General features: G+C 45.1%; 1 protein-coding gene across 1 annotated transcript in view; it reads right to left on the bottom strand.

Moving 5' to 3' along the window:
* The window catches only part of LOC119172650 (neural cell adhesion molecule 2), a 150106-nt gene that overhangs the window by 20862 nt on the left and 103198 nt on the right, over positions 1–26046 (bottom strand). Inside the window, exon 2 of the mRNA XM_037423805.2 lies at positions 17274–17612. Within this exon, the coding sequence (XP_037279702.2) occupies positions 17274–17612 (339 nt within the window). The remainder of the gene's footprint in view (positions 1–17273; positions 17613–26046) is intronic.

Below are 26046 nucleotides of genomic sequence, written 5' to 3'. Positions count from 1 at the left end.
ATTAACTGGCAAAAATAAATGCAGTATGAAAAAGAAAAAAAGGTCATTATAAAAACACATGCTTTTATGGTACTTGCAGCAGCCTGTCTTACCAGCCTTCAAACGCACAGGTAATTCAATAGGGGATAAAACATCCGGCTCTTACACATGCTTCCTAAACAGCATAAAAACATCGGCTTTTCTTCTGAGATGAGAAGGCAGGAGATATTGGTTTTTCGAAACACGTAATTAGAAAAACCTGCTCCAGTGAAGCTAGTTTGACATTGTTGGATGACTGAAAAATGAGAAGTGGGAAACAAAAATAGACGCGCAGTTTAAATTGACTGAGCCTGATTTATAATCCTGAGAGATAATCTCCTGTATGAGTCAATAAACGGTTAAGGCGTACAATGTCTGGAAACGCGCGCAGATTTACCTTTCGTTTCACATAGGTTTAACACAAAATGGCAGTCGCAACTTTGGACTCATTTACGGCGCTCACGAGAGTAAACGCAATTCACAACGGGCGCAGGGATCCCTGGGGATGCTCCCAGCACTATCGCTGTCCCTATTTTTTCAAAGTATACTACCGGCCAGATTTCATAGTCTGAAATGAAGGGAAAAGTTCACTTTAAAGCGTAAACTTTCAATTAGATACCTATTTACCGGAGTTATGTAGTCTGGGTATATAGTGAATGAATACAAATTTAAACCAAAGGGGGCATGAAGATTTATACCACCCCATTAACATACGCAGCGAAGCTCACGACACGTGAATACATGCATGCGTATGAATTTTGCCAACAGAAGCGTGATAACGAGAAAGTCAGTAATAGATTGCTCTAGTTGATGCATAGGTAGCCATAGAACAAACGCAAGATAAAGAAATGAGCAAGATGAACGTTTTTCTGGCTGAGGCACTTATCATAAGAAGCTTAAAAGTACATTAGGTTGCCACAGTTGGCAGATCACAGAGTATTTATATGATTGCTGGCCTTTATTATTTTTGGCATTCAGTAAAACTTCTCACAGGCATGTAAACTAGGGGGTTTTTTTCGCTTAACATTATGGACGTACACACGAGTAGATTTGACACATGGCCAATGCCCGGATACAATATATCCTCGTGACCTCTGTGCAGTAGTAAAGATATGCAAGTAGAGACGATGCTGCGTTGGAATGCGTGGTTCGGGTGCATAGAAGAGTATACGCCTTCATGAACGTCCTGTTTTTTTTTAGACATTTACAAAACAATCACGTCTACAGAGGTAATTTTTTAAACATTTCATATGAAGCTTATTTTTGTTTTGTTTTTTCGTCATGCATGCATCGAGTGACGTCCACAGCAAAGTGTTGTGTCTTCTGTTTGAATATTCATCACTCTCACTGTGTATAGAACCTACCCTTCCATCATACGTATATAATACTAGTCTATCGATATAGTAACTCCTAGCAAAAAAGTCATGAAGCATTAGGACCTTCCCATGTCAACCCAACATCACTACCATTAATCATAATTGCGTAGGTTTTCCTTGCAGAGCCCAAGATATTATCAGGAGGCTGGCGTGTAGGGACACAGAGACCGGCAAACACCTATATTTAGGCCCTCAGAAGCCGAGCAGCGGGCCCTCCCAGGTAGGCCTACCCAGCCGTTAGCTAGCCACATATATGTGTTCTGGAAAAGTCTTTATGAAACTTTCACATACGTAGTCCATTGCCAATAACAGTCTGGTCTGAGAAGGAATGGTCACTTATTTCATCAGTCATAATTTAATCGAGACACTTTATTGGTATGTTTTCCCAGAATGGTGGTACATCAACATGACCCTACGCACAAGCCTCCAGTAGCACAGGCTGCGTCAGCTAAGTGACCAAAAACTACACTGGGTCAGCTTTCCAGACTGCGCACGCGATAGCGTGGAAGTCAAATTGCGAAATAATTTAGCTGTAGCCTATTGTTTCAGGACAAGACGTCTACGAAAAAGGAATTGTTCAGGGTCACTTTTTTGTTTGTGATTTCAATACTACTTCGTGCCTAAGTAAAATAAAAATCAATTAACAAGACGTGCCTATTGAAGCAACAATTTCTAAAGTGGTCATGTAGTCTTCATTAAGACATGACCACTTGTACAAGTTGTTGGCTACGGTGACACGCCTTGTGCATCACTTCCTTACCTCTTCAAGCTTCCATCTCCTCCAGAACTTCTCGGTTATAGAGCATGTTTATTCATTACCCGTGGAGAAGCTAATTTTAGGGGCTTGATGTGAAACCTTTTCCTTTACTTCTCTAGAAGTTGCGGGGAAGAATTATCCACAAGCAATTAGGTTATCTTCTACTTGAAAATGCTTTCCGGCTACCATTTGCATTCTTAGATTAAACAATCGTAAATTCTTTAAGCGTTTTGTCTTCTTCACTGCAGGAATAAAAAGAGGCGTTGAAATATATCCTAAACGCATAAACAAATGCCAATTGTCCAGTCAGCCTATAGAAAGCGTTTTGCAGCACAATATACTTCGCAAAGCAATGTGACTTGAATGAAATCCACGCATATGCAAACTTGTTACGAAAGCTCGGCATCCGGCTAGCAATAATATTAAAGAAACAGTGAATCCACTTATAAACCTATGCATCCCAGCCCCGGTTCTATTAAGTCACCAAGTCGAGTTTCAATCGAGCCAGCGAAGAATCTGACTTTCTTAAAACGAACGACGAGAACTTTCCTTGCTAGGCTGCTTGCCTTTTGCGTTTTTGCTGTCTACGCCACACCAGCCGTTTCGCACATACCACAACCCGAAGCTGACCTCGGCAGGCGCACGGCAGTGATCGAGAGCCAAGCACGGCACTATATTACCGAGATACCTGAGAAAAGACTGTGCTCGCAAAAGAGGCGCAAGAGATAGAACCTACCACCAATGTAGGAAAAACTGGAAACAGGGACAGAAAATTCAGGGAGTGCCTAGCCTTTCGCATCCCCCCTCGCTCCCCGCCCGCTCACTCGCGATGAAACCGACACGTAAAAGCCTCTCCCACTATAGAAAGCCCGTGAGAGAAAACAGAATGTGCATAGATGCGAAGGGGGCTGGTTCTACGAACCACAGCGTGGTAGTGCTCTTTAGCATATGCATGAGGATGCAAAATGCCGGGAAACGCCGCAACTGCTTCGTCCCGAGTGGCCCTCCCATAGAGGATCCCAGGACTTCGACAATGGAGGCGCAGTGGCTCGCAACGCGGGTCCCCCGACCATGGTGGTGGCGTGGGCGCCGGCGAGCCACTCTAAGTAGCCCTTCGGGCTCTGTCACGTATAGCGCAGCGGTTGAGCACTCGCGGCATTCAGCGCCTCTGTCGCAACCATCGAACGCGTGAGCGCGCGACAAAGCGACTCCGTCTCCCTCCAACTCCTTTCTTCAACTCCCTAATGATTTTCCGTTTTGCACCCCACTCGCGCATTGAGGCATGGTTGCTGAAGGACGTCAGAAGCAGTGCTACGTATTGGACCGTTTCTCGTGAAGCGTCGGGGTGTCATCGTTGAGTCGGTTTGTAATTGTTTATCTACAGTATTTTTAAGCAAACGAGCTGAAGCAACTTGATTGGCTTGCGTGTCTGCTTTTGTTATTATATTTATTATACATAGCTTCGCCAACAATGAGGGCCATTTGTATAAGTATTGTTAAAAAGGTCGCAAGCCATTCAACGCTGCAAATTATAACTATAGTGTGTAGTTGACCATAGTTTTATGAGTAAGCCGTGCACTTGCACTGAAATCTAGCTCACGAATCCGTGCAGTGGCAATAGGATTTAGTTGTTACAGGGTCATGCATAGTTTCCTATATTTTACACAAGCATCCACCCTATAAAAACAAATGTGGAGGTGGTTTGTTTTTGTCTAAAATGGCCAAATTGAACCATTGAATCTGCGTGAGAATTCCCGGGAGCGTAAAACGCATATATATATATATATATATATATATATATATATATATATATATATATATATATATATATATATATATATATATATATATATATATATATATATTGAAATACCACGGGTTCAGCTGACGCTTTATTCAAGCAACAGCGAAATGGCACCGATGATGAAGAGGAGCGGGCGAAGACTGATGAGGATGACGTCTAATGAATTCTTACATTATATATATATATATATATATATATATATATATATATATATATATATATATATATATATATATATATTGAAATACCACGGGTTCAGCTGACGCTTTATTCAAGCAACAGCGAAATGGCACCGATGATGAAGAGGAGCGGGCGAAGACTGATGAGGATGACGTCTAATGAATTCTTACATTATATATATATATATATATATATATATATATATATATATATATATATATATATATATATATATGTCAGCTCTCCTCCAACAATCGTGAGCAAAACACATAACATTACCTTATCCAATCAATGTCATTTGCGTCTTATATTTGCACTGCTACTGTGCCTTAATTGCACAGTTATTGTTTCTTTGGTGAGTTCGTACTTATCCCGAAGGCCACGATGTTTTAGAAAACAACTGAAATAAATACAAAAAAGTAATAGGCTGACAATCCTACATCTGTCTCCCTCTTTGTGTTTCCTTTAGTGTTTTACGCTACAGTACAATGACCTTCTTTATATAGCTTCTAGACGGCATGTTTGCAACAGAAGTCGAATGAAATGAGGATTAGTCGTGTTTCGCACAGATCTATTCCTCAAAGAAGAAGAAGTGATCCGCAATGTCGCTAAGAAGCAGAAGAGCTGGAGCCTTCTTGAAGGTCTTCGGAAGATGTCTAGACCAAGAAAACGCTTGACGATCTAGAACGGCGCTCCTTTCGCATGCAATGGGCATTCGCTCTACCTGTATAGTCATCCTCATTAGGCTCATAAAGCAAGAAAAAAATGCCACAAATATTCTCAGTTGCATTCCAAGTTCAGGAACGCTCTCTAAGGTGGCACGAAGAAAACGCAGAGTTATGATGACCGTCTTTATTTGGCTTCTCTAAAACATATGTGCGTTCGTTTTTCGTGACACAAATTCGCACACAAAATACACACACGGCCGTTGTTCCGAATGCGCCATTTTGTAGTAACATAAAACTGTCTATTCAGCTCCATTGATAACGCACCTATAAAATGACACGTCTGGAAGGCAATTCCACTCACAAAGGAATAATAAAAAATCACAGCATATCTATGGAGCTATAGATGATGAGAGGGCAAAACGTCCGTCAGCCCGTCCATGCTTCCGTCCGTCTGTCCGCACAACCATCCATCCGTCCGTCCGTCAATCTAGCGAGAACTCGAAGTACCACCACCTCCCATCTCGTGTATGCCACTGGTGGCTATGCACACAGACGCACACGCACACGCACACATACACACACAAACACACACACACAGAGGAGCGACAGACCTACCCAAAAAAGAGCTTCGCTCCTAAAAGAAAGCCTTGAAGGGTTCATCTAACGCCAAAATTGACTCTCGGCGCTGGCGAAAACTACACGAGTGATCCAAAAGATCATCGCGTGCTGACGTCATTAGGGCATCACTATGTCGTCACATAATGTAATGTCACACGATGACTACATCATGTGGCATCGCCACTTGGTCATCCGTAGGCTCATCGTGGAAGCAATGCGAAACCAGGGGAGCTGCAGACGGCCTCCCAATGGTGGCAATGCCTCCCATCATGGCGGCAATGTGAAATGCCGTTAGCCGGCCCATAGCCTGGAATTTTTTTCGGCGTGAAGGAGGGGGGTGCAATTCTTGAAGGCCTTGAAAATCATATATTATCTATAATTATTCTCAGTAAAACACTCCCTCTTCCTCCAAATTTCTTTGGTGAATGGGAGGGGGGGGGGGGGGGGGGTTCCTTGGGCACGCCTTCTGGCTACCAGCCAGCCCGTTAGGTGCAGAGGGCTTTCGGAGAGGGACGGGTGGAACCTGATGACCATGATGACCTTGTATCGATGGCGCTCACCCACAAAGGGCCCGGGGAGGAACCAATAATCGGGTGAAAAGGCGCTCATTGTTAAGGCGTATGAAACTAAAACTAAGCTGGGAATTCGGTTTACAAATAAAAACCTTGAATAAATGAAAGTGCTTATTGAGCAAGCGGTCGGACCGTCTAACCTTTCCGACAGTGTCAGTACAATGACTGAGAAAACAAAGACGGTCCATTTCACTTCCGAGTTTCTTTAAGCGAAATGATAAGCAGCGCTATGAGTTCTTTCTGGAATATATTCAGCAAATTTTCCTTGCGAACTTGCACTCAATCGTTTTACGTTCTCGAACACTTCCACTTATTGAACACGCCTAATCGATGTAATGGAGAAGCAGACGGAACGCCAGTTCATGTTCATGTTTATGAGCCATAATCACTGTTCACTGGGCCTGCTGTTCTGATACTCACTTCAATCTCCTTGTCTTCGCGCTTGCCTAGCGTGCATCCTTGCAATATCAACGCTATATTCTCTACATAAATTATATATTCAATAGAGATGAACCTAATATCTTTCAAAATGTCAAGATTTCGCACTCCATGGTTGCCGCCAAAAGCAGCTATGCGTTGGCATCCTGATATATAAGCGCAAGAAGAAACGCACATCCAGAGGGCTGTTTTTGTACCCACAATAGTTCGTAAAAATAACATTTCCCTTGGAATTTTTATCACAAACAAACAGATAACAAAGCAAAGAAAAATGTGTGCGCGTTAGGGGGGAGGGGGGGGGGCAACAGGTGCAGGTGCATAAATAGTTAGGATATACTTCGATTTTGCAAGAAATAGAATAAATACAGACAGCACTTGTATAAGCGACTGCAAGACAGTCTGCATTGCAAAATGTAGTAACACCATATTCCAGCACTCGAAATGTTTCAGTTTTGACAGATGTTTTGCCACTCCACTTTCTTGTATGGCCTAATAACGGGCCTGCCAACTTAAAATCCGTGATATAGACAACTAGGGAGAACTAGCGAGAACTAGGTAGGTCCCCGGGCGCCAAGAATGTAGAAGTTCTGATCACTTTATATTTTCTTGTGAACCCACGCGCGAACGCTTTCAGCGCTCAGTCACTGACTCTTGCCGCCCACGGCCCAGCGGTGTCTGCGACTTCCGTTAAAGACGTGGACAGAATGTGCTTCAGCGTTTATTTTTTATTTCTTATTGTTTCAACGTTTCTTTCATCTTATTTCATCTACTTCAACGTTTCTGTCAGATAGCGATGAGGAAGAGAAAAAGACATAGTGATTAATGTACTTCGAGCCCAGATCAATAAGCCTCGAGGTTCCATTTCCTAAAAGCGGCTGGCATCTATGGTTATTGTATAACTGTTTTTGCTCTTTATCTTTCCGGTCTTTCATTTGGCCTTTTATGAGGATGACATGAAAGTTAAATGGTGATTGGTAGCCGTGGCCAGCAGACGTTCACTGCGCCTTCAGTATCGCCTCTTCTCGGTCTAGAAAGAGGACTCTCCAATGTTTTGTAACGTCGAGTCCCCACTTTGGTCTAAATTGGGAAGGCTTCATTTTCTGTTCACGTTTGACAAGAAGTGCTGGTATTTATGTGCGTAATTGCCTTTTGCTTGTCTGCGTGTTGTTTTGTTTGTGTATTTGTGGGTATGTTCTTACGTTTTTTTGTTTTTTTTTTTGCTATTTCGTAGCTTACTTGCTTGCTTTTTCTGGATATTTAAACAATGGTTTTTGCCATCGTGTGAGCGATGCCCGGACTGCTGAACAGTTACGCCTTGTCTAGAAATGCCAACGAAAGCTTGTACGAGCGTTGGTTGCGTATATTCGGCTTTCTTTTTTTTTTCTCGGCGGCTGTTTCTCTTTGTTTCATTACGATGGTATATGTTAGAATATAGCGTACTAATGATTGTGCCACTTTGTATATTTTTTAGGTACAGGTCAAAGGGCCTTCATTTTATGAAGGAGCAGTTTAGCTTTAGCCACATTCGACAAGCTATATTACGTAACATCGATCATTACAATATTGTTAAGTGAGCCCATAAAAAGTTTCATATACCAAACAAAAGAAGTAAGTCACATCTCTCATATTCGGTCGGAGCATATCCCAATCCGGCACTCTTGCACAAAATTTATCCCGAAACTCAGACTTTAAACACACGCGTGCTTTCCTCAGACAGTGCCAGCTTAGATCATATGCTTTGGCGGTGCCCTGCGTTACGGATTGAAAACGTTACATCATCCAAGTGGGATGCTGGGATACGCATTACGCAGCTATGGGAAGTCCAACAGGTCCACGACATGACCATAGTTATAGCGCGCGAGCAGAACGACGGCGAAGGGACACGAAAGAGACGAGCGCTGTAACTTTGACGCCTTTTGTCGTCGTTCTTCTGTCGTGCTATATCTATCGTCATGACATGCCAACTAGCCCAAACCGCCTCACTTCTAGGGTCCGCGACGTAGTGGCGAGGTTAGGTGAATATGTCCCGACGTGGAAGCGGCCCGCTACGTGCTATAGTTCCCGCCGCGACGGACCTGAATAAGGTTTTTTTCATACCATACCAGATATTTCTCCTACTGGTGTCAAGAATGATGAAAGCGCAGGCTTGGCAGCCTTTGTTTGTTTGTTTCCCTGGACTGATGGCTCACACCCACACAGGGGGATTGGCCAAGAAAGCGTAGTGAATTTTTTCTGTGAGCATTATAACTATGTGTAATGAATTTATATTATCATATGACTAATGTAAGGAAAACCACATAAAAAGAGAGCAAACAAAAAAAAGAAAAAAATGGAAAAGTCAATTTGAGAAAATTTGGAGATTTCAGGTGTTGTGATTACCACTCAGTTGCGTTAACTTCACCTCATCATTTAGAACTTTGGGGGGTAATAAATAATAATGATCTGATTGCCTTCTTTGTTTCTCTTCAGTTTTCTCTTTCTCTCTTTTTCTTGTTTGGTTTTATTCATGTGTTCATTCACTTTGTTGCTATAAATTGCTATCAAGCTTCTCTTCTCCCGCTTTCTATTTCTGGCTTGCCTCCTCTTTTAAACTTTCTGCACGGTTTTTGTTGTGTTTTTTCAGCTACAGGAGTAATGTTTGCACTTTATATTACCATCAAGGCGTTTCAAGAGAAAGAAGATGGCTCTTGGCACGAGCGCGAGCTCGATACGCCACAGCTGACTGTGCTATGCGTGTGTTTGACCTGCGTTACCCTAATCGACGAAGACAGCGTACGATCACAGCATACGACTGCATATGACAGCATACGAGAGCCCGACCCCCTAAAGCGCGTCATACTTAAAAGTTGTGTGCGTTACCCCGAAACATTCGCACAACAAAACAGGTGAAACGGTACTAACTTTCTGAGAGACCATTGAGCATTGCAGTGACCTGTCAAACCAAACATTGCATAAAAGAAAAAAAACTAGCATGGGTCAATCAAAGCTCCTGTTTACCATTAAGAGGTCAATTAAAAAAACTGGTTGTTTTAGTGTTAAATCAATTGCGAATTGCCGGTAACTATTCTGCACTTTCAGCGCAATAGAACAAAAATTATTTCTTTTTGTTTTCTTTATGGTTAACAGAAGGATGCCCACATGTTTCTAATATGAAGTGACGCAGCGACAGACGAGAAGCAAATGCATACGCGTATTAGAGGCATTGAAGCTTATCCAAAAATGTAAGCATACGAAAAAAAAGCGTACGCGTGGTCAATTTTTTTGTATACCTATTGTATTCGCCCTTTCACAGCTTGTAAGAAGTGAATATGGAAGAATACCATGTGATCAGAATAAAATAAAGCTGAAGAGTCTTAGCAGGGCCCATAAATGAATAGTGATGCTGCAAGGATGTCAATTTTTTTGTTTTTCTTGCTTGTATTCATACTAACTTTATTCAATGCTTTAAGATCCGATTTTTCCTTAGCTGCCTCAACAGGAAATGCGGTTCTTTTAGCTTGTACGCTCGTGACAACATATCCCTTCAGTGAGTTTGAAAGGCTTCATTCTGCAATATTGGGTTCGCTACAAAACAAAAATTCAGGAGTTGTGCCGGCATCGGTTATTTTTCACTCTACAGCATGCATGCCGTTCGCCCCTTTTTCCTTCCCCCTTTTTTTTCACGTTGCATACGAACGTGCCGCAATTTCTTTTACGTACACCCGCCGTTATCAAAAGAGTCCTTTGTGTTCTTCGAACCCCGCAAGGTAAGCTTTCTAATCTAGAATGACGTCAAAGACTTTCGTAATGTTTCCAGACGCGTGCACGTGGCAGGAGACGCTACCTCATTTCAAGCCCTAAAGCCACAAGATCTGGGTCAGGATGGTGCAAGCATGGCGCGAAAGGCAGGCAAAGCAACATTGTTCAATATGTTCTTGGCATACCCTATGTAAAGTAGTGAAGAAAACAAATAGAGCGGCACATCTTGATGGGGTATCGGCAGTAAATGCATCCAGCAGCCAATTTCTATTCTACTCTTTTACTCCCCTTCGCCCTTCCTCCTTTCCTAGGATAGCGAACAAGGTACAACTAGGTTAACTTCCCTGCTTTTCATTTTCTTGCTCTATGTCCCTCTCTGTCTGCAAAACTTCGTATTAATGGAGCCTAATCTCCCAGACAACGCAGAAAACAGCTGTAATAGCAAGCGTTGGTGAGCTACAAGGTGAATGAATTAGAATTGACCCATTTATTTGGATCGTAATTTTGTGATAAATCATCTGCTTTCAATGTGGTTTACAGCAACAGATTGAGGAAGAATCGGAACTTCATGACGCATTACTAGTTATTCTATAAGAAACGTGAAAAAAAGAATAAGTGAGACTTAAAGAAACCGGTGACCATCAACGAAGTTCTGTATAAGAGGGACTGCACGCTATTCATGTAGCAACAGTTCAAAGTTTCCCCAACATGCGTGCCACGATCAAAAAACGCGTGATCTGCCAATGCAAATATTTACTAATCACTTTCTGTGCGCCGCGTGAAAATAGGTAAGTTTTATAAGAATCACCATAGCCGGTAGGTTACTGTGGTGTTGGACAGCACTGTCAAAGACTACTGGAAAAAAGAAAAGCAGGATGAAGCATGGTGTTTTTTTTTTATTGAGATAGCACTTATATGGACAGTCTCGGCTGGTTTTTACCCTTGCCAACGCTGGCGTCATGCACCGTATATGTATACGTATATATATATAGTAAAACTCAAGAAAAAAATTGGCTCGTTTCTGCAGGTTACACTGCAAATGTCGTTGAAAGACGATAGACAGTTTTGCGTCTGGAGAGAGTGAACAAAACGTTTATTTATGTTCTGCGCAAGAAAATCGGTTAATGGTATTGTGGAGGCCCTGCGTTAGAGTGCCTCGAGCGTGCAGCGAAGGCGAACGAGTGCATCAAGTCACGTCACACATGAAACATGAGCGCTATCTGGCAGTTATCTTAGAAAATGAAGTGCGCGGCATGCACACCTGTCTCGGAGGCGATAAGGTTTAAAAGGCAAGGCGACAGGTAGGTGCCACCACCGTGTCTTAGCAAAGCGTTGGAAACACTTGCCTTTTCGTGCATGCATTGCACTGTCAGCGCAGCGTTATAAAGGCCACGGTCCTTAGAATTACTTTTGTGTGCCATCTGTTTTATTTTAAAGACACACATAGAAAATATCGGTGTTGTTGTGGTGTCTCAGATATGCGCAATAATCGCTTTTTAATTGACAATCGCACAAGTATGAAGGCTAAAACTTGAGCAATATTAGCGGGCTCTGTGAATGGAGTCCGTCGTTTGAGGTATTGTTTAGTGTCGTTCTGGGTACCGTTAAAGGGCCAGTAAACAGGCTCCGACTTTTTTTACACCCCCCATACAAGCTCGGCGTTTCGTAGATTAGACCGCAGCGATCACGTTTTCTGAATATTACAGCACTGCGCGCCGCGCAGAGCCCTCTAGTTTGAAAAAAAAAACAATTACCGCGCTTCTTTCCTACGCCTGACCGACCCCCTTGCACGCGCAGTGACGTCAACTTGGTAATTGGCGATGTGACGTAGCACGCAGCTAGCCCAAGCAGCTCGCCGATTGTTACAAATTAGATGTGAAAAAACAGTAGTGAAGCCCATGTCAGTTCTTGTTCCCACCCACAGCTACAAAACTACCCCTTGTTTCTTGAAACTGCGGTGAAACAACCAGCCTCGCAGTTGTCGCGTGCATGTGTACACTCCTCGCTCAACTACAGCGCCTGTGCGCACGTACGAATGTACTTCGTCTTTGACATGAGCAACACGTGTGAAAAGCGTTGCTCTGTCGTCGGCTGCAAATCGAGCCACTGGGCAGCGAAGAACCATGGGCAACGGGTGCCTCACGATGGGGCCCTGCGCGCTGCATGGCTGAAGCGAATCGGCCATCCAGCGACGTACGTTGGACAAACAGACAAATGTACAGACAGACAGACAGACAGACAGACAGACAGACAGACAGACAGACAGACAGACAGACAGACAGACCAAAATATTTGTGTCGATGGTTCCCAAAAAAGACTCGTCTTTTAAAAAAAATGGCCCCGTATCTGCATGTCACATTGCAAATGTCGTCGAAAGATGATAGTCTTAAGTCTGGAGAGAATGAATAAAACATTTATTTGATGTTCTGCGCAAGAAATTGGTTACTGGTATTCTGGAGGCGCTGCGTTAGAGTGCCTCGAGTGTGCAGTGGAGGCGAACGAGCGCATCAAGTCACGCCACACGTGAGACACGAGCGCTAACTGGCAGTTTCTTGGAAAACGAAGCGCGTGGCTCTGAGATGATCTCGGAGGTGATAAGGTGTAGAACGCAAGGCAACGGGTAGATGCCACCACCGTGTAGTGTTAGCAAAGCGTCGGAAACACTCGCCTTTTTGTGGAAGCGTTGCATGGTCAGCGCAGCGTGATAAACACTCCGGCCCTTATAATTACTTGCGTATGCCTTTTCTAGTAAAAGACACACATACAGAATACATACGTGTTGTTGGGGTGCCTCAGATATGCTCAATAATTGCTTTTTAACTGACAATCGCACGAGTATGAACGCTCAATCTTGAGCAATATTGGTGGGCGCTGCGGATGCGGTTTGCCGTTTGGGGTATCGTCTGGTGCCGCTTAGAGTACCCGGCACAGTTAAGGGTGGACAAACAGACCAACGTACAGACAGACAGATTGACAGACAGACCAAAATTTTTGCGTCAAAGGTCCCCAAGAAAGACTGTCGTTTTTAAAAAGCCATCCGCGCTCAGCACCAAGCTCATCGCGATGCGTCAGCGCACGCTTATCTCCCACGCGTACTTTGCCCCACGCATCGGGGCGGGGTGGTTAGGTGCTTGTGCGCTCGCGCTTATCCTTCGGTGGGGACAATCATGTGCCTTTGCCTTTATCTTTCACTACAAGGATTACGTTAGTTGCCTGGGCCACAAAGGCCAACTTCGCTCACAGGGCAAGCCCCGTTTACAAAAAGAGCGCGCTTTTCATACACAGGAAAAAAAAAACTGCTACACACGTCAGTTCGCACTCATATCTCTACCTGTGGTTACCTTTCGCGCGTGATTTTCCTAAATAGTGCGTTAAGCGTGCAGTTGTAAACGTTGTTAGTTAGCTTTCGTCCTGTGTTTGTTGTTTTTATGCGTCATTTGTGCGTGAGCAGCGCGCTGCACACTTCGGTCTGCTAGCCGTTCTCAGCGTTACATTCCAAGTTATGGCTGTCGCATTCATTGCTTCACCCTTGCGGCGAAACTGTTACTTTTTTTGTATTCCCGTTTATAGCTTTTTAAATTACGTAACTACATTTATTATTTTCACTTTGACAATTTCTTTTTAAAGTGCGTGCACCTCGTCTTTCCTTTTCACGTCTATCATTTTCACAGTGTCACTTGATTCCCAGAAAGCACGTCGCTCAGTTTAATAGAGACCGACACAGAACATTTTTACAAGAACCATCATTTCACAGAGGTTTGAACATTATATTTTCTTCGGAGATGTGCATAGTGACGTTGTCGTATTGATAGCATGGGTAGTGGTGCAGAACGTCACAGTGAAGAAAGCCAGGCTTGGAGTTGGCGCAAACACTATCTCCCTCGCCTAGGCACAAGTGTGAGCAATTACTTGGACCGTAGATAAATTGCAGCCATGTGTTCTTAATGACGATAGTCTTTCTTAAGGTACTTCGACGCAAAAATTGTGGTGTGTGAGTGTACATTTGTCTGCTTGTTCACCGTAACAATACCCCAAACTTCCCTAAACAATACCCAGAAAGGTCAATCCAACCCACAGCGCCCGCATATATGGCTTAGGTTTCAGCGTTTATACTTGTGCTATTGTCAAATAAGAAGCAATTATTGCGCATATCTGAGGCACCATAACAACGCTTTGATATTCTGTATGCGTTGCTGTATATTACAGAAAGCATACATAAGTAATTCTAAGGACCGTAGCGTTTCTGACGATGCGCTGACAATGCAACGCTATGCACAAAAAAGCAAGTGTTTCCAACGCACGTGGGTGGCACCTGCCGGTCGCTTTGTGTTCTACAACTTATCGCCTCCGATACAGGCACGCACGCCTTCCTTCGTTTTCGAAGTTAACTGCCAGGTAGCGCTCGTGTCTAACGTGCCTCGATACGCTCGTTCGCCTTCACTGCACTGGATGGAGACGCTCAAACGCAGTGCCTCCAGAATACAATTCACAGGTTTTCTTGCGCAGAACATCAAATGAGCGTTTTCTTCACTCTCTTTATACGCAAGGTTATCATTTTTCGACGACATTCGCAGTGATACATGCAGATACAAGGCCTTTTTTTTTTAAGCTAGACTCCTAAAAACAACTCGTTTACGGAAGCGCATCAGCACGAACCTTATTACATGTTAAGGGTCCAGCACGAGATTTACCGCCCTTATGTTGGAACCCAGAACTTCAACATGCTCAGGGATAGCCGGAATATAAGGAAGGCGCAGTTTCATTTATTAGGCGTTCTGCACGAAGTTTTCTAATTGAATGCCCTGAAATAAGAGAAGAGTGGCTGCCACTTTCCTAGGCGTGAAATTCGCTGCGTAGAACGTTCACACCCCCGTAGCAGAGTGATGGCCATCCTGTGGCTGGCACGTCCGCGATCTCCACAACACACTTTGAGTGCACAATTAATCTTCTCGCAGACTTCTACATGGAGAGCTCATTAAGTGCTAGCCATCACTCTGTGTGGCATTGTATCTGTTGTACGGAAAAGCAGTGCGTAGGCACACCTTAGCGACATTGCCGCAGCATATGGCCTGAAACCTAAACCCGCAGATTCAAGCAGCGTATTTTGGTCTTTGGCGCGCATGGCATTTCTAATGCAGAAGAGGGAGTTATTATCCGCTGAACAAAAACTTTTTTTGCACTAAGTCTGCAATGTAAGATGTCGAGTCACTAAGAATGCAATTACCTGAATTCAGCATGGTAAGGCGTACAGATATACGAACGTGGTGGTACTTTCATCCTACTGCTGCAGATGATTGCTGCAAATTAGTTTACGTGACATGCGCCATGTCTATTTGAAGAAACATTTTGCTTCATGTTTTTCTTGAGCCATAACACTAGCACTAACAACTGTTTTGTCATCGCAGAAACCAGTCTGAAATGCGGGTAACGCTGCCTCGCCATCAACACGTCTTGCCTGGGCGTTTAGGCTCATTCATTTATCACGCCAGCATTGTCGGCGCCTCCTTCTTGCGTTGCAGCACATAATGTGTGAGGCGCTGAACGACAAAAGGCAGGTTCACAGACAGGATAGCAGACGATTATTTCATCACTTGTGTGAGGGTACGCAACGCGCAATATACATATATTTTTTTTGAAGAGCCGGACTTTCGTAAGTCTTGTGCTTCCAAGTTCCAGCGCAACAGTACCAGTGTGCAAGGGCCACATGCGGGTGCGCATCTACAGAATGGAGTCATTTCTTGATAAGACAGAACGTGGTACCGCTGGGAGTGCATTGCACAACTGTAGGACTGTTTGTTCTCCACCCCACAGATAACGCGTTATGAGTTGCTGCGGCTGCGGAAAACTTTTGCTAACAGCGTCAATTAAAAAAAACTAATTAAGTACAGCCATAGCAGTTCCTTTACTGTTAACTCTATTTAACGAGCTCAGGAAACAACGCCGATAATTTTTATTTATTAGCTGTGCTAACAGCATCAACCCGAGGTGAACAACACTAAAATTCATTAACGTTAAGTAGTGTTGGATCTCTATCTCCACCTACCCTATTACAGAAGTAAAAAAGCGACGCCGCAACCTGCACCACCTATAACAACGTTATTGGAAGCCCACAATCGAAGCGATTATACGTAGAACTTATACGTGTGATCTCGTATTGTCGAAGTGATAAGTGTTCGTTTTCTATACGCTGATGGTAAAATCAACCTCAATAGATTACGGACCACTCGGGTGCGTGCAAAAGGGCTTGCCCGCGCCATTCAACGAGATATAGCCCCTGATTTGCCAGTGCGGCAGTGTCCTACGTCGTGCCACTTTCTGGTTTTCCTTTCTTATATTGCTTCGGCTACGGCAAGAGAATTTGTTGGAGTGCAGCATCTCAGAGTATCGGCATGTCTGCGGGCTTCTTCGTCTGCAGCTTGTTGCCGTCGCGAAGGTGCGCAGTCGGAGCTCAAAAGACTGCCCAGGGTGTCACCGCCTATTAGGGAGCCTGCATGTGCGTGAAGGTACAGACGCTCGCACATGAAGGCTCCCTACCACCTCAGCACTCGCCGCGTGGCGAGAGGGAACAAAACGCTGCGACTATGGAAACGCTCTTTCTGAAATGAACGCTGAACGATCAGCTCGAAAGACGAGAGCGTTCTCTAGCCTGCAAGATACAACACTGACTCTGGCGACATTTGCTAGGGAGTTTGTTGATCGCAAAAAAAAAAGGACTGCTTACGCTGCACGTCCGTTTACCGACCATTCCGTATATATAGGCACTGGATCCTGACCTACAAGGTAATGTCGAATTGGAAATTTTTTTGTGCGTAGTTAAAAATAAAGACTCACAGATTGATTGCACTTTAACATAAGTTCTAGCTCCGGGTCTCTGTCTAATCGGAGCAAACTGGAAGCTCAGTTTATACCCGAGAACACTTCATGCCTCGCCCGTCCCCAGGCTGCACGTTCGTCGAGTTGAAACACCCTTTCTTGCATGGCCCTGTTACGTTTCACCGCCACTGGCACTACTTTCGTGGCACCGTACATCAAGCAGCTTCCCGCGTTTTCTGCATGACATCGTACACAAAACATTGTTCGACTGACAAAAGGTGTCGCACCCACCTATCACGTTGAGGTGAATGACAGTGTTGATAGATCGGCCGCGGCGGAAGTCCACTCGGCATCGGTACTCTCCGGCATCCGCCTCTTCGACAGGATCTATCTGCAGAAAGGCCGGTTGATTGGCCATGTTGAAGTGAGCCCGGTGATCCAGGCCGTGTCCCGAGAGTGATTGGCGGGCCTGGTCAACGTGGGCCCGACGCGAGTCGAGCGTGAAGATAGGTGCTAGGCTCTCGTCCTTGTACCACAGCACCAGAGTCACGGAGTCGTCCGGTGTTGGGGGGCTGATGTCGCACGGCAGGGCCACCTTGCCACGCGCCACGGCCGTGTACACAATGGAGGCTGCATAAGTAATAGTGGGTTTCGTTGAACAGCTAATAAGAGTAATATCGACCATCAATTTTATCTGCGCACGTGGACTGTGCTCCTAAATCAACCTAGAAGGACTGAATGGCTTCTCGGGTGAACTTTTGTGTCGGATAAAGAAGTAACGCACAAAATTGAATGAAAGCGGTGATCATAACGGTCGGTCATCGAGACAAAAACTGATAAGTGGGTAAGCTACATCGTCATTTATATCGTCATGTGCAATCTAAGATTACCGCGTTGTTATAGGAGGCCGCACTCTTTACTGGAGAGAGAGAGAGATAAAGATGCAAGGAAAGGCAGAGAGGTTAACCAGACTCACATCCGGTTTGCTACCCTGCACTGGGGAAGGGATAGAGGGGAGAAAAGAGGTTGCAGAAAGATGAGAAGGTACACTATCACGAGCACACTCGTGGAGCACACACAGTCTACAGGCGGTCGCTCAGGTTTGTTGACTTAAGGTAAAGTAGCAGTGCTTTAGTTGCTTTCTGCGCAACTAAGGCAGATGCCCAAGGTCCTAGTATCTTCTGCACACAAAATGGTCCGGGGTCAAGTCGATTCAAAACCATCCGGAGCTGGCATCGCTGTGTGTCGTAGCAAGCGCAGCTGCACAGGACGTGTTCGATGGTCTCTTCAGCTCCGCAGTAGTCGCATGTAGGAGTGTCTGCCATACCAATGCGAAAAGAGTACACCTTTGTAAATGCAACACCCAACCAAAGGCGGCATAACAGTGTCGCATCGGAGCGGGAAAGTTGTGATGGTAGCTTTAGCTTGAGCGAAGGATCCAGTTCATAAAATTGACACCTTTGGAAGCTGGTAGACGACCAGAACGTGCGTGTGAGATCTCGAACCAGTAGGTAAAGTTGTCTTGCTGCATCATTCCTTGATAGAGGAATCGGGGCAACACGGGTTTCTTCGTGGGCTGAGCGGGCTGCATCATCGGCTAATTGATTTCCGGTAATACCAATATGTCCAGGCAGCCATTGATATATAATATCATGTCCTCGTGCTAGAGCTTCGTGATGGCAATGTCTTATTTCTTGTACCAGTTGGTCATGACTCCTCCTACGCATGGCAGACTGCAAACTCTGAAGCCTTCGAATCCCAGAATATGACCCATTTTCCTGGACGTTCTTGAACGAGATATTGTAAAGCAGCCCTTATAGCAGCAAGCTCTGATGCCGTAGATGTAGTCACATGCGACAACTTAAACTTGATTGTCATTTCTGCAGCCGGAATAACAGCGGCACCTGATGAGCTGCTGGATGAGACGGACCCATCAGTGTATATCTGCGTTCGGTCTAAGTACAACTCATGTAATAATAGCAGTGTTGCTTGCTTCAATGCTACTCTGGAGTGACTGCTTTTCTTTTTGATTCCCGGAATTTCTAGACGTACTTGCGGCTGGTCGAGGCACCACAAAGGACATGCCGTTCTCGCAGCTGGCGGAATGCCCTGATGGAATGCTCTTTAGGTGCTTGGCTATGACGTCTCAAAACGTAGCACGTGGTCTTCCGGAAGGTAGAAGGGCCAAGTGGTGGTTGGGGACACGGCTAGCATGTCGAAAGTGCGCTCTGAGGCAATCCACAACTATATATGTCCTGACCGGATGGTCTTTGGCAAGCATGATTGTGGCATAAGTAGAAGCGCATCGGAGCAGTCCTAGGCAGATACGCAGTGCCTGACTCTGCAAACTCTCCAATGAATGAGTATTCGATTTGCAAGTGTTAGTCAGTACCGGCAAGCTGTAGCGCAATAGACCCAGAAATAGGGCCCTGTACAGCTATAGCATGGAGGCCACAGAAGTTCCCCATGCTTTACCGCACAAGAATTTCATGATATGCACAATAGATAGCAGTCTCTTCTTCAAGTACGCACAATGTGGGCTCCACGAAAGACTTCTGTCGATTATTATGCCCAGGAAACAATGCGTCCGTGCATATTTGACACTCTGCCCATTGATGTAAACAGGGTATGGCGTCATTGGTTTGCGTGTAAACGCCATCAACGCGCACTTCACAGTTCATATATTTAGAAGGTTCTGCCAAAGTCGGTGTGCCTATCTATACACGCCGATGATATTTGCCTCTGGAGTGCTGCAGTTACTCGCCCTCAGGTGCGTGCACGAATACAGCGGGCCGCAACCCTCACAACAGCCTACCTTCAGATACTTACTGGAGAAATTTGTCTGTTCCCGTTGTGCTCAATCTTATCAAGAGATGCTGAATTAATCGAGAGGTTCACAGACATTATTGGGTGGTCGGCGCAGGTCTGTTATTTCACAAGTCACAAGCCGGTTACATAAAACGCAGAAAATATTCCCGCATCACCTCGTAGTGACTAATCACGAGTGGGCGAAGCTCTGAGTGTCTTCTCGGTGAGTGATCGTACGTCGCTCGAGTATTGCCCCATATAGTGTACACTTAAAGACATAAAGTGACCTGCTGCCATAATGAGTCGAGGACAAAGTTATAACTTATGGCCTATAACGTCTACCTTGCAGTCGCCGATTTGCTTGTAGGTGTTTTACGCCGTTTTGTCACAGACATGATCGTTGTTCGTCTATTGTGAACTTTTTTCATTCACGTACACGATATTTTTCGACATTGGAATGTTCTTCTATATACCATGATAGCACACAAGGAGACTCGACCAGAAAGCTAAATCCTAAAGTGTATAGTCTGTAGGTTGAAGTAACCGAGAAGTACAAAGGGTATGTGCTTAGAGGTGTTTTATATTGTTCCGTCACAATTTTGAGTGACATTGTTCTATTGATAAACCTTTTTTGTGCTTCACATTCACGCATCTCTACGTAACAACGGACGCCACAGATGTGGACGTACAAGTGTCGGCTCTCACGTGCCTCACTCCTAAAAAAAGAGCGTGTGTGGTATTACGTATTTCATAGTTTCCCCAAACCACCCGTAGCCTGCACGATCGTACAAAACCACACATACACAGTGCTCGGCAATTGAGATACGTTACCTTGGAGTACGATAATGCCGGCTGTGAGAGGGAGAGCGAGATCGTCCGTGAGGCATGATCACTGCATGCAGTAGACAGCTGTTCATGCTGTGGTTCTTGAGAGCACTAGCAGAGGGCTGTTATTCACAGCTCAAACCACACACACTGCCCAGCGTGAAGCCTCTGGAGCTGGCGAACGTGCGCTATACGAAGGATTCCAGTGCACTGCCGGGGCCAACGAAAATCAAATCACCGCCCACCGTGGTGGTCTAATGGCTAAGGTACTCGGCTGCTGGCCCGCAGGTCGCAGGATCGAATCCCGGCTGCGGCGGCTGCTTTTCCAATGGAGGTGGAAATGTAGGCCTGTGTGCTCAGATTTGGGTGCACGTTAAAGAACCCCAGGTGGTCGAAATTTCCGGAGCCCTTCACTACGGCGTCTCTCATGTTTTGGGACGTTAAACCCCACATATCAATCAATCATATCATTATCAAGTCAAATCACAAATTGAACGACTGTTTAACAGATTCAGCCAACGTGCTTAACGAAAGCTCTCATCCTCACTTTCCCTCTCACTGCCAGTAGTTTCGCGCTCTGAATATCGCATCTCCATCGCCGAGCACTGCGCGTCATATCATCTTACGGCCGCCGGGAAAATTCAAATGAATCCGAGATGGCGAAGCGGCGTATACTGCCGCACGAATAGCGTGACGCAATACGTGGGTGAGCCACGCAGTAATAAGTGACCAGTAAAAGAGCGAGGGATTGTAGGATGCATCGTCTGCTGCCGGCTTCCGGTTCGAGAAGAGCAGACGACGGCGAACCGCTTCACCTGAAGCCTCAGATGATTCAGAAATCGCGCGCCCGGTCGCCCGTTTATCTTCGTCCTGATAAACCATGGTCGTTTCTTCAGCCGTTGGCTGCTCCAACTCGAGCGTGAAAGGTGAATGCATGTATCTATTCCCGTGAAACAAAGAAAGAAAAATGAGATAGGCCGTGGCTGTGAAGACAGCCACAGCGACAGGTAGACTAAGTATACGGAACTTCGAAGCCAGAGTGTGCGAAGACCATTTTATCACAGGTAAACGTGTGTATTCCGCAATAATAAAAAGCTTACGCATTTAGTTGCTGCGAATCTTATATGGAGAAATAAACTGTCGCGCAGGCACGCCTAGCAAAGATATGAAAATGCGCGGGCGAAATCTACCTGCCATTCGAGATGAGCGCCGGCCATTGCACGCATATAATATATGACAAAAAAACACGAAACGCTCCCTCAAGAGTAATTTTACACGAAGCACTGGACGAGTTTATTTACGTTTATCTTGGTTAAACTGTGCGCTAGGACTGCGTACAACGGAAGAACTGCGTTAAATAAGCGCAGGCTTCTGATTATTTGGCGCCGTCTATGTCTGACTGTATTGTTTTTTTGCCGCCGTGCTTCGCACCTTGATCAAGATCAGCGTTTTAATAAGCATCTGGCTTCGACTAAGAAATAGGTGGTCGAAATTTCCGGAGCCTTCCACTACGGCGTCTCTCAAAATCATATGGGTGCTTTGGGACGTTAAACCTCATGTATCAATCAATCGATCGATCAAAAAATGCATCTTATAGCGTGCTGAAGGCTGGAAGAAAAGTATATCTCAACGCGCTTAATCATAGCTGCGCTTCATGCCGAAGCAGCGATCCTGAAATCAACTCTTAGCACACTCCTACTGTCATCCCCATTCCCTGATATCTTTAAAATGGTGGTTTTTATCCGTAGCAACGTAGCATACAATGAAAACTGTCTTCAGTATCGAGTGATCTACTAGCCAAACTAACAGTATACCCCGAGCAGCATAAGAACAATGCAGATCGTATTAGTGCAATAAAAAAGTTATGTTACCGTTCATAGCTTTTGTAGCTTGTCATCCTCGCAGTCACGATTAGCAGAAACAAAAAACCAACTTCTAAAGCACTGACATAGCCCGGAAAGGTGCTTTTTTTTTTTTCAACGAAGCACAACTAAAATGCACGCGTGCCGCTGCTAACCCGCATGGTGCGTTGAACCGGAAGCCGTCGTATCCCACAGTTCCCTGCGACTGCCCATAATACAGGTGACCTATTCAAGGACCGTTTTTTTTTTTTTTTTGCAAGAGATGCTATGCAACTAAAAGAGACGCCTTCACGAGTCCCAATACTCCCTGCCTCGCCCATTTATTAAGTCCGGTGAAGCCAGTGCCTTCCTCAACGTCACTATCCAAACCACGACGCGATCACTCCATCTACATTCCACGTTTCTCTTTCATCCGTCCTATCGCGTCCTCAATATTGGGCTGAATACTGAATTGAGAAAGCCCAAATAGAAGGCAATTGAACTAATCGTTTTTGGATTATGTATGCCGACTCTCTGCACTAAAATGAAAGTTTTAATACGAAGTATCTGACTTTGAAGGTGCTGGCTATGGCGATCAACCACTCTGTGTTGCGTGAAGAGCTACCAAATGAATCAATATGCTTCTGTGAGGCGAGTAATTGGGTTCCTGACGTCAGAACGTGGGAGAAAAAAAAAGCATGCTGTCTATTTTGTCAACCGACGCCATTCGCGATAGGTCCAGTGGCAAAGCTTAAACTTCATAATACTTTCATTACTGTCCCTGTGCACAATCGGAGATTCACTATGGTCATGCCCATGCTCTCGCTCTTTCGAAAAGAAACTGCTCCTGTGCGTCTCAAAGCACTCGCTAATACTCTCTAAGCACCATCGTGACTAAGTTCGATAGAAGTGTATATCTATGCCTTTTAAATGCGAAGCATTTCATAGCGGACTTCGGCGACATTGAGCGTATCTATCTATCTATCTATCTATCTATCTATCTATCTATCTATCTATCTATCTATCTATCTATCTATCTATCTGTCTATCTATTTATCTAGCCACTTACGTTTGGGTGCTCTCGTGGTCACCCCCTTAAAGTGGCGTGAACTAAAATTAGCATGGGAGGGTAAGATCGTTTGACGAATATGACGCGCTGGTCAAGACATGAATATTGTCACATGAATTCCGTCGCGTACGTCGACAAACACTTCCCGCCAGACAGCGGCATATACCCAGGAGCGGGTATGTGCCGCTGGTATGCGGGTATGTGCCACAGGTGATTGTCACTTAGTATCTACCCAGGAACGACGAGAATACTCATGGGAAATCTTGACGCGCGAGCGTCAAGAAATACCCGACATCGGTAGTGTTGTCCGGACGAATGCAAAGGATAAATTTCAGGGTGGCAGCTGGTATCGAGCCCAAGCATTCTGCGTGGCAATGAAGAATTTTACCACATAGCTACGCCAGGTGCCGGAACAACTTCTCAAATAGACGCCAATCTTTATAAAACGTCTATAGTAGTTGCAGTGCTGCATGCCTACCCAATTTTATGAACATTACATATGTACTCTTTTGATACAGCCGTCCCGTCGGGTTAACCACAATTATGGTTAGTTGTCATGCATGAAGTTGGTTTATGTCCCAGTGTCCAGGGCCAGCATACTCGCGAACATCAGTGCTTCATATGAGCATCTGGTGTTGCTAATACACATGTTCCTGTTTGCATAGTTGTGCAACTGCAAAGAGCCGGTAAATATCTGCAACTTTTCAACTTATGTCTGTGCGTGCAACATTAGTACATATATTTAGCGTCACTTCACGACGTTGCACACAATAAAAAAAATGCAACGAGATCACCTTTCCTCTCACGCTTCGCATAACGTTGATTTCCAGGTATTTGGGATCTGCTGAATTTTTTCGACATGATCGATACAGCATTAAGATTTTGCTTCAGTGTATACATTGGTTCAACGTGCAAACCTACTAAAGTTCTTTCAAATGCCAAGTATTTATTTCCATTTTGGACACATTTCGAGCATCTATCTATCTATCTATCTATCTATCTATCTATCTATCTATCTATCTATCCATCTATCTATCAAGTCACCTGCATACGTCTGGGTGCCCTCGTGATCACCCCCTAAACTGGGGGTAAATCAAAACTAGTAAGGAAGGGTAACATGGTTTGACGAGTATGACTCGCTCGTCATGACTCTTTTCACCAGAGGGTGGCGCCTACCCGCGGGCGGGTATGTGCCACAGTTATGTGGGAATGTACCACAATAAATTGACAGTTTATATCTATACCGAGGAATGGCAAGAACAAACACCACAAATTTTAACTCGTAAACGTTTTAAAAAAGCTGGCATATGCAGCGTTGACCTGACGAGTGCAAAGAATAAATGTAAGGGCCCCAGCTGGAATCAAACCCCCAAATTTCGGCACGCAATTAAGTATTCTACCACAGAGCCACGGCAGGTCTCGGAACTACGTTCAAATTCGCCCCAATATTCGTCTGCGATTTCATAAACATTACATACGTGCATTACGGTCCACTGTTAGAGGAAATACGCGAGTGCGTGGCCAGTGGTTCACGGAGCTCTAACTACTAGCAAGATTTCAAGGAGCGGCGCATGCGCATTGGCTCATTAAGGCGCTGCGCGCGCAACGTGGTCTAGTTACTTCTCCGCCCACGCACTCGGCGTGCGCTAGCGAGCGCTGACCCTTCGTGATTTTCGTTGTCGCACTGTATATCAACTGATCCGTACTCGGCCTTCAACTTCAATAATAAGGCCCAAACCTCATAAGCGCGAAAATGCACGCGACAGCGATGAGCGACGCTATGAGCGACGAAACAGGGCATTCGCGCGACGTGTCGCGTGCTCGTTTTCGCGCAATCGCTCGGTTCTCCAGATTTGGAAACCGTCGCTCATCGCCCGGAAGTGCTGGGCTCAAGCAGCCAATAGCGAAATACCGGAAAAGACAAAGACTACATAGGTGCACGTGACCCTGCCCGAGTCACGTATGCGCAACAAGAAATAACGCAATGTTTATCTTGCATGTGCATATAAAAAGTGCTCCAAGGCAATAATAAACACTTTCCGTTTCACTACACAACAATATATCTTATTTTTAATTTGCATACCGCTCGCTACGCGGTTTTTTTTTGTGTGTGAGTAGACGGCCTCATGCCAGCAACAGTGGAATTCGCTCGCCGAAGCCGTCGCGTGAATGAGGTTTGCCTGCGCTAGCGACTGATCGCGCGAAGCCGATCTACGTCGCGTCGCTTGTCGCTGTCGCGTGCATTTTCGCGCTTATGAGGTTTGGCCTTAAGTCGATGCCCTGCCACGGTGGTCTAGTGGCTAAGGTACTCGGCTTCTCACCCGCAGGTCGCGGGCTCAAATCGCGGCTGCGGCGGCTGCATTTTCAATGGAGGCGAAAATGTTGTAGGCCCGTGTTCTCGAATTTGGGTGCACGTTAAAGAACCCCAGGTGGTCGAAATTTCCAGAGCCCTGCACTACGGCGCCTGACATATTCATATGGTGGTTTCGGAACGTTAACTCCCACATATCAATCAATAAGT

Source organism: Rhipicephalus microplus, chromosome 4 (assembly GCF_043290135.1).
Source record: "Rhipicephalus microplus isolate Deutch F79 chromosome 4, USDA_Rmic, whole genome shotgun sequence".
Taxonomy (NCBI): Eukaryota; Metazoa; Arthropoda; class Arachnida; order Ixodida; family Ixodidae; genus Rhipicephalus; species Rhipicephalus microplus.
The sequence above is the reverse complement of the archived record's forward strand: the minus strand, read 5'-3'. Positions and strand labels throughout refer to the sequence as shown.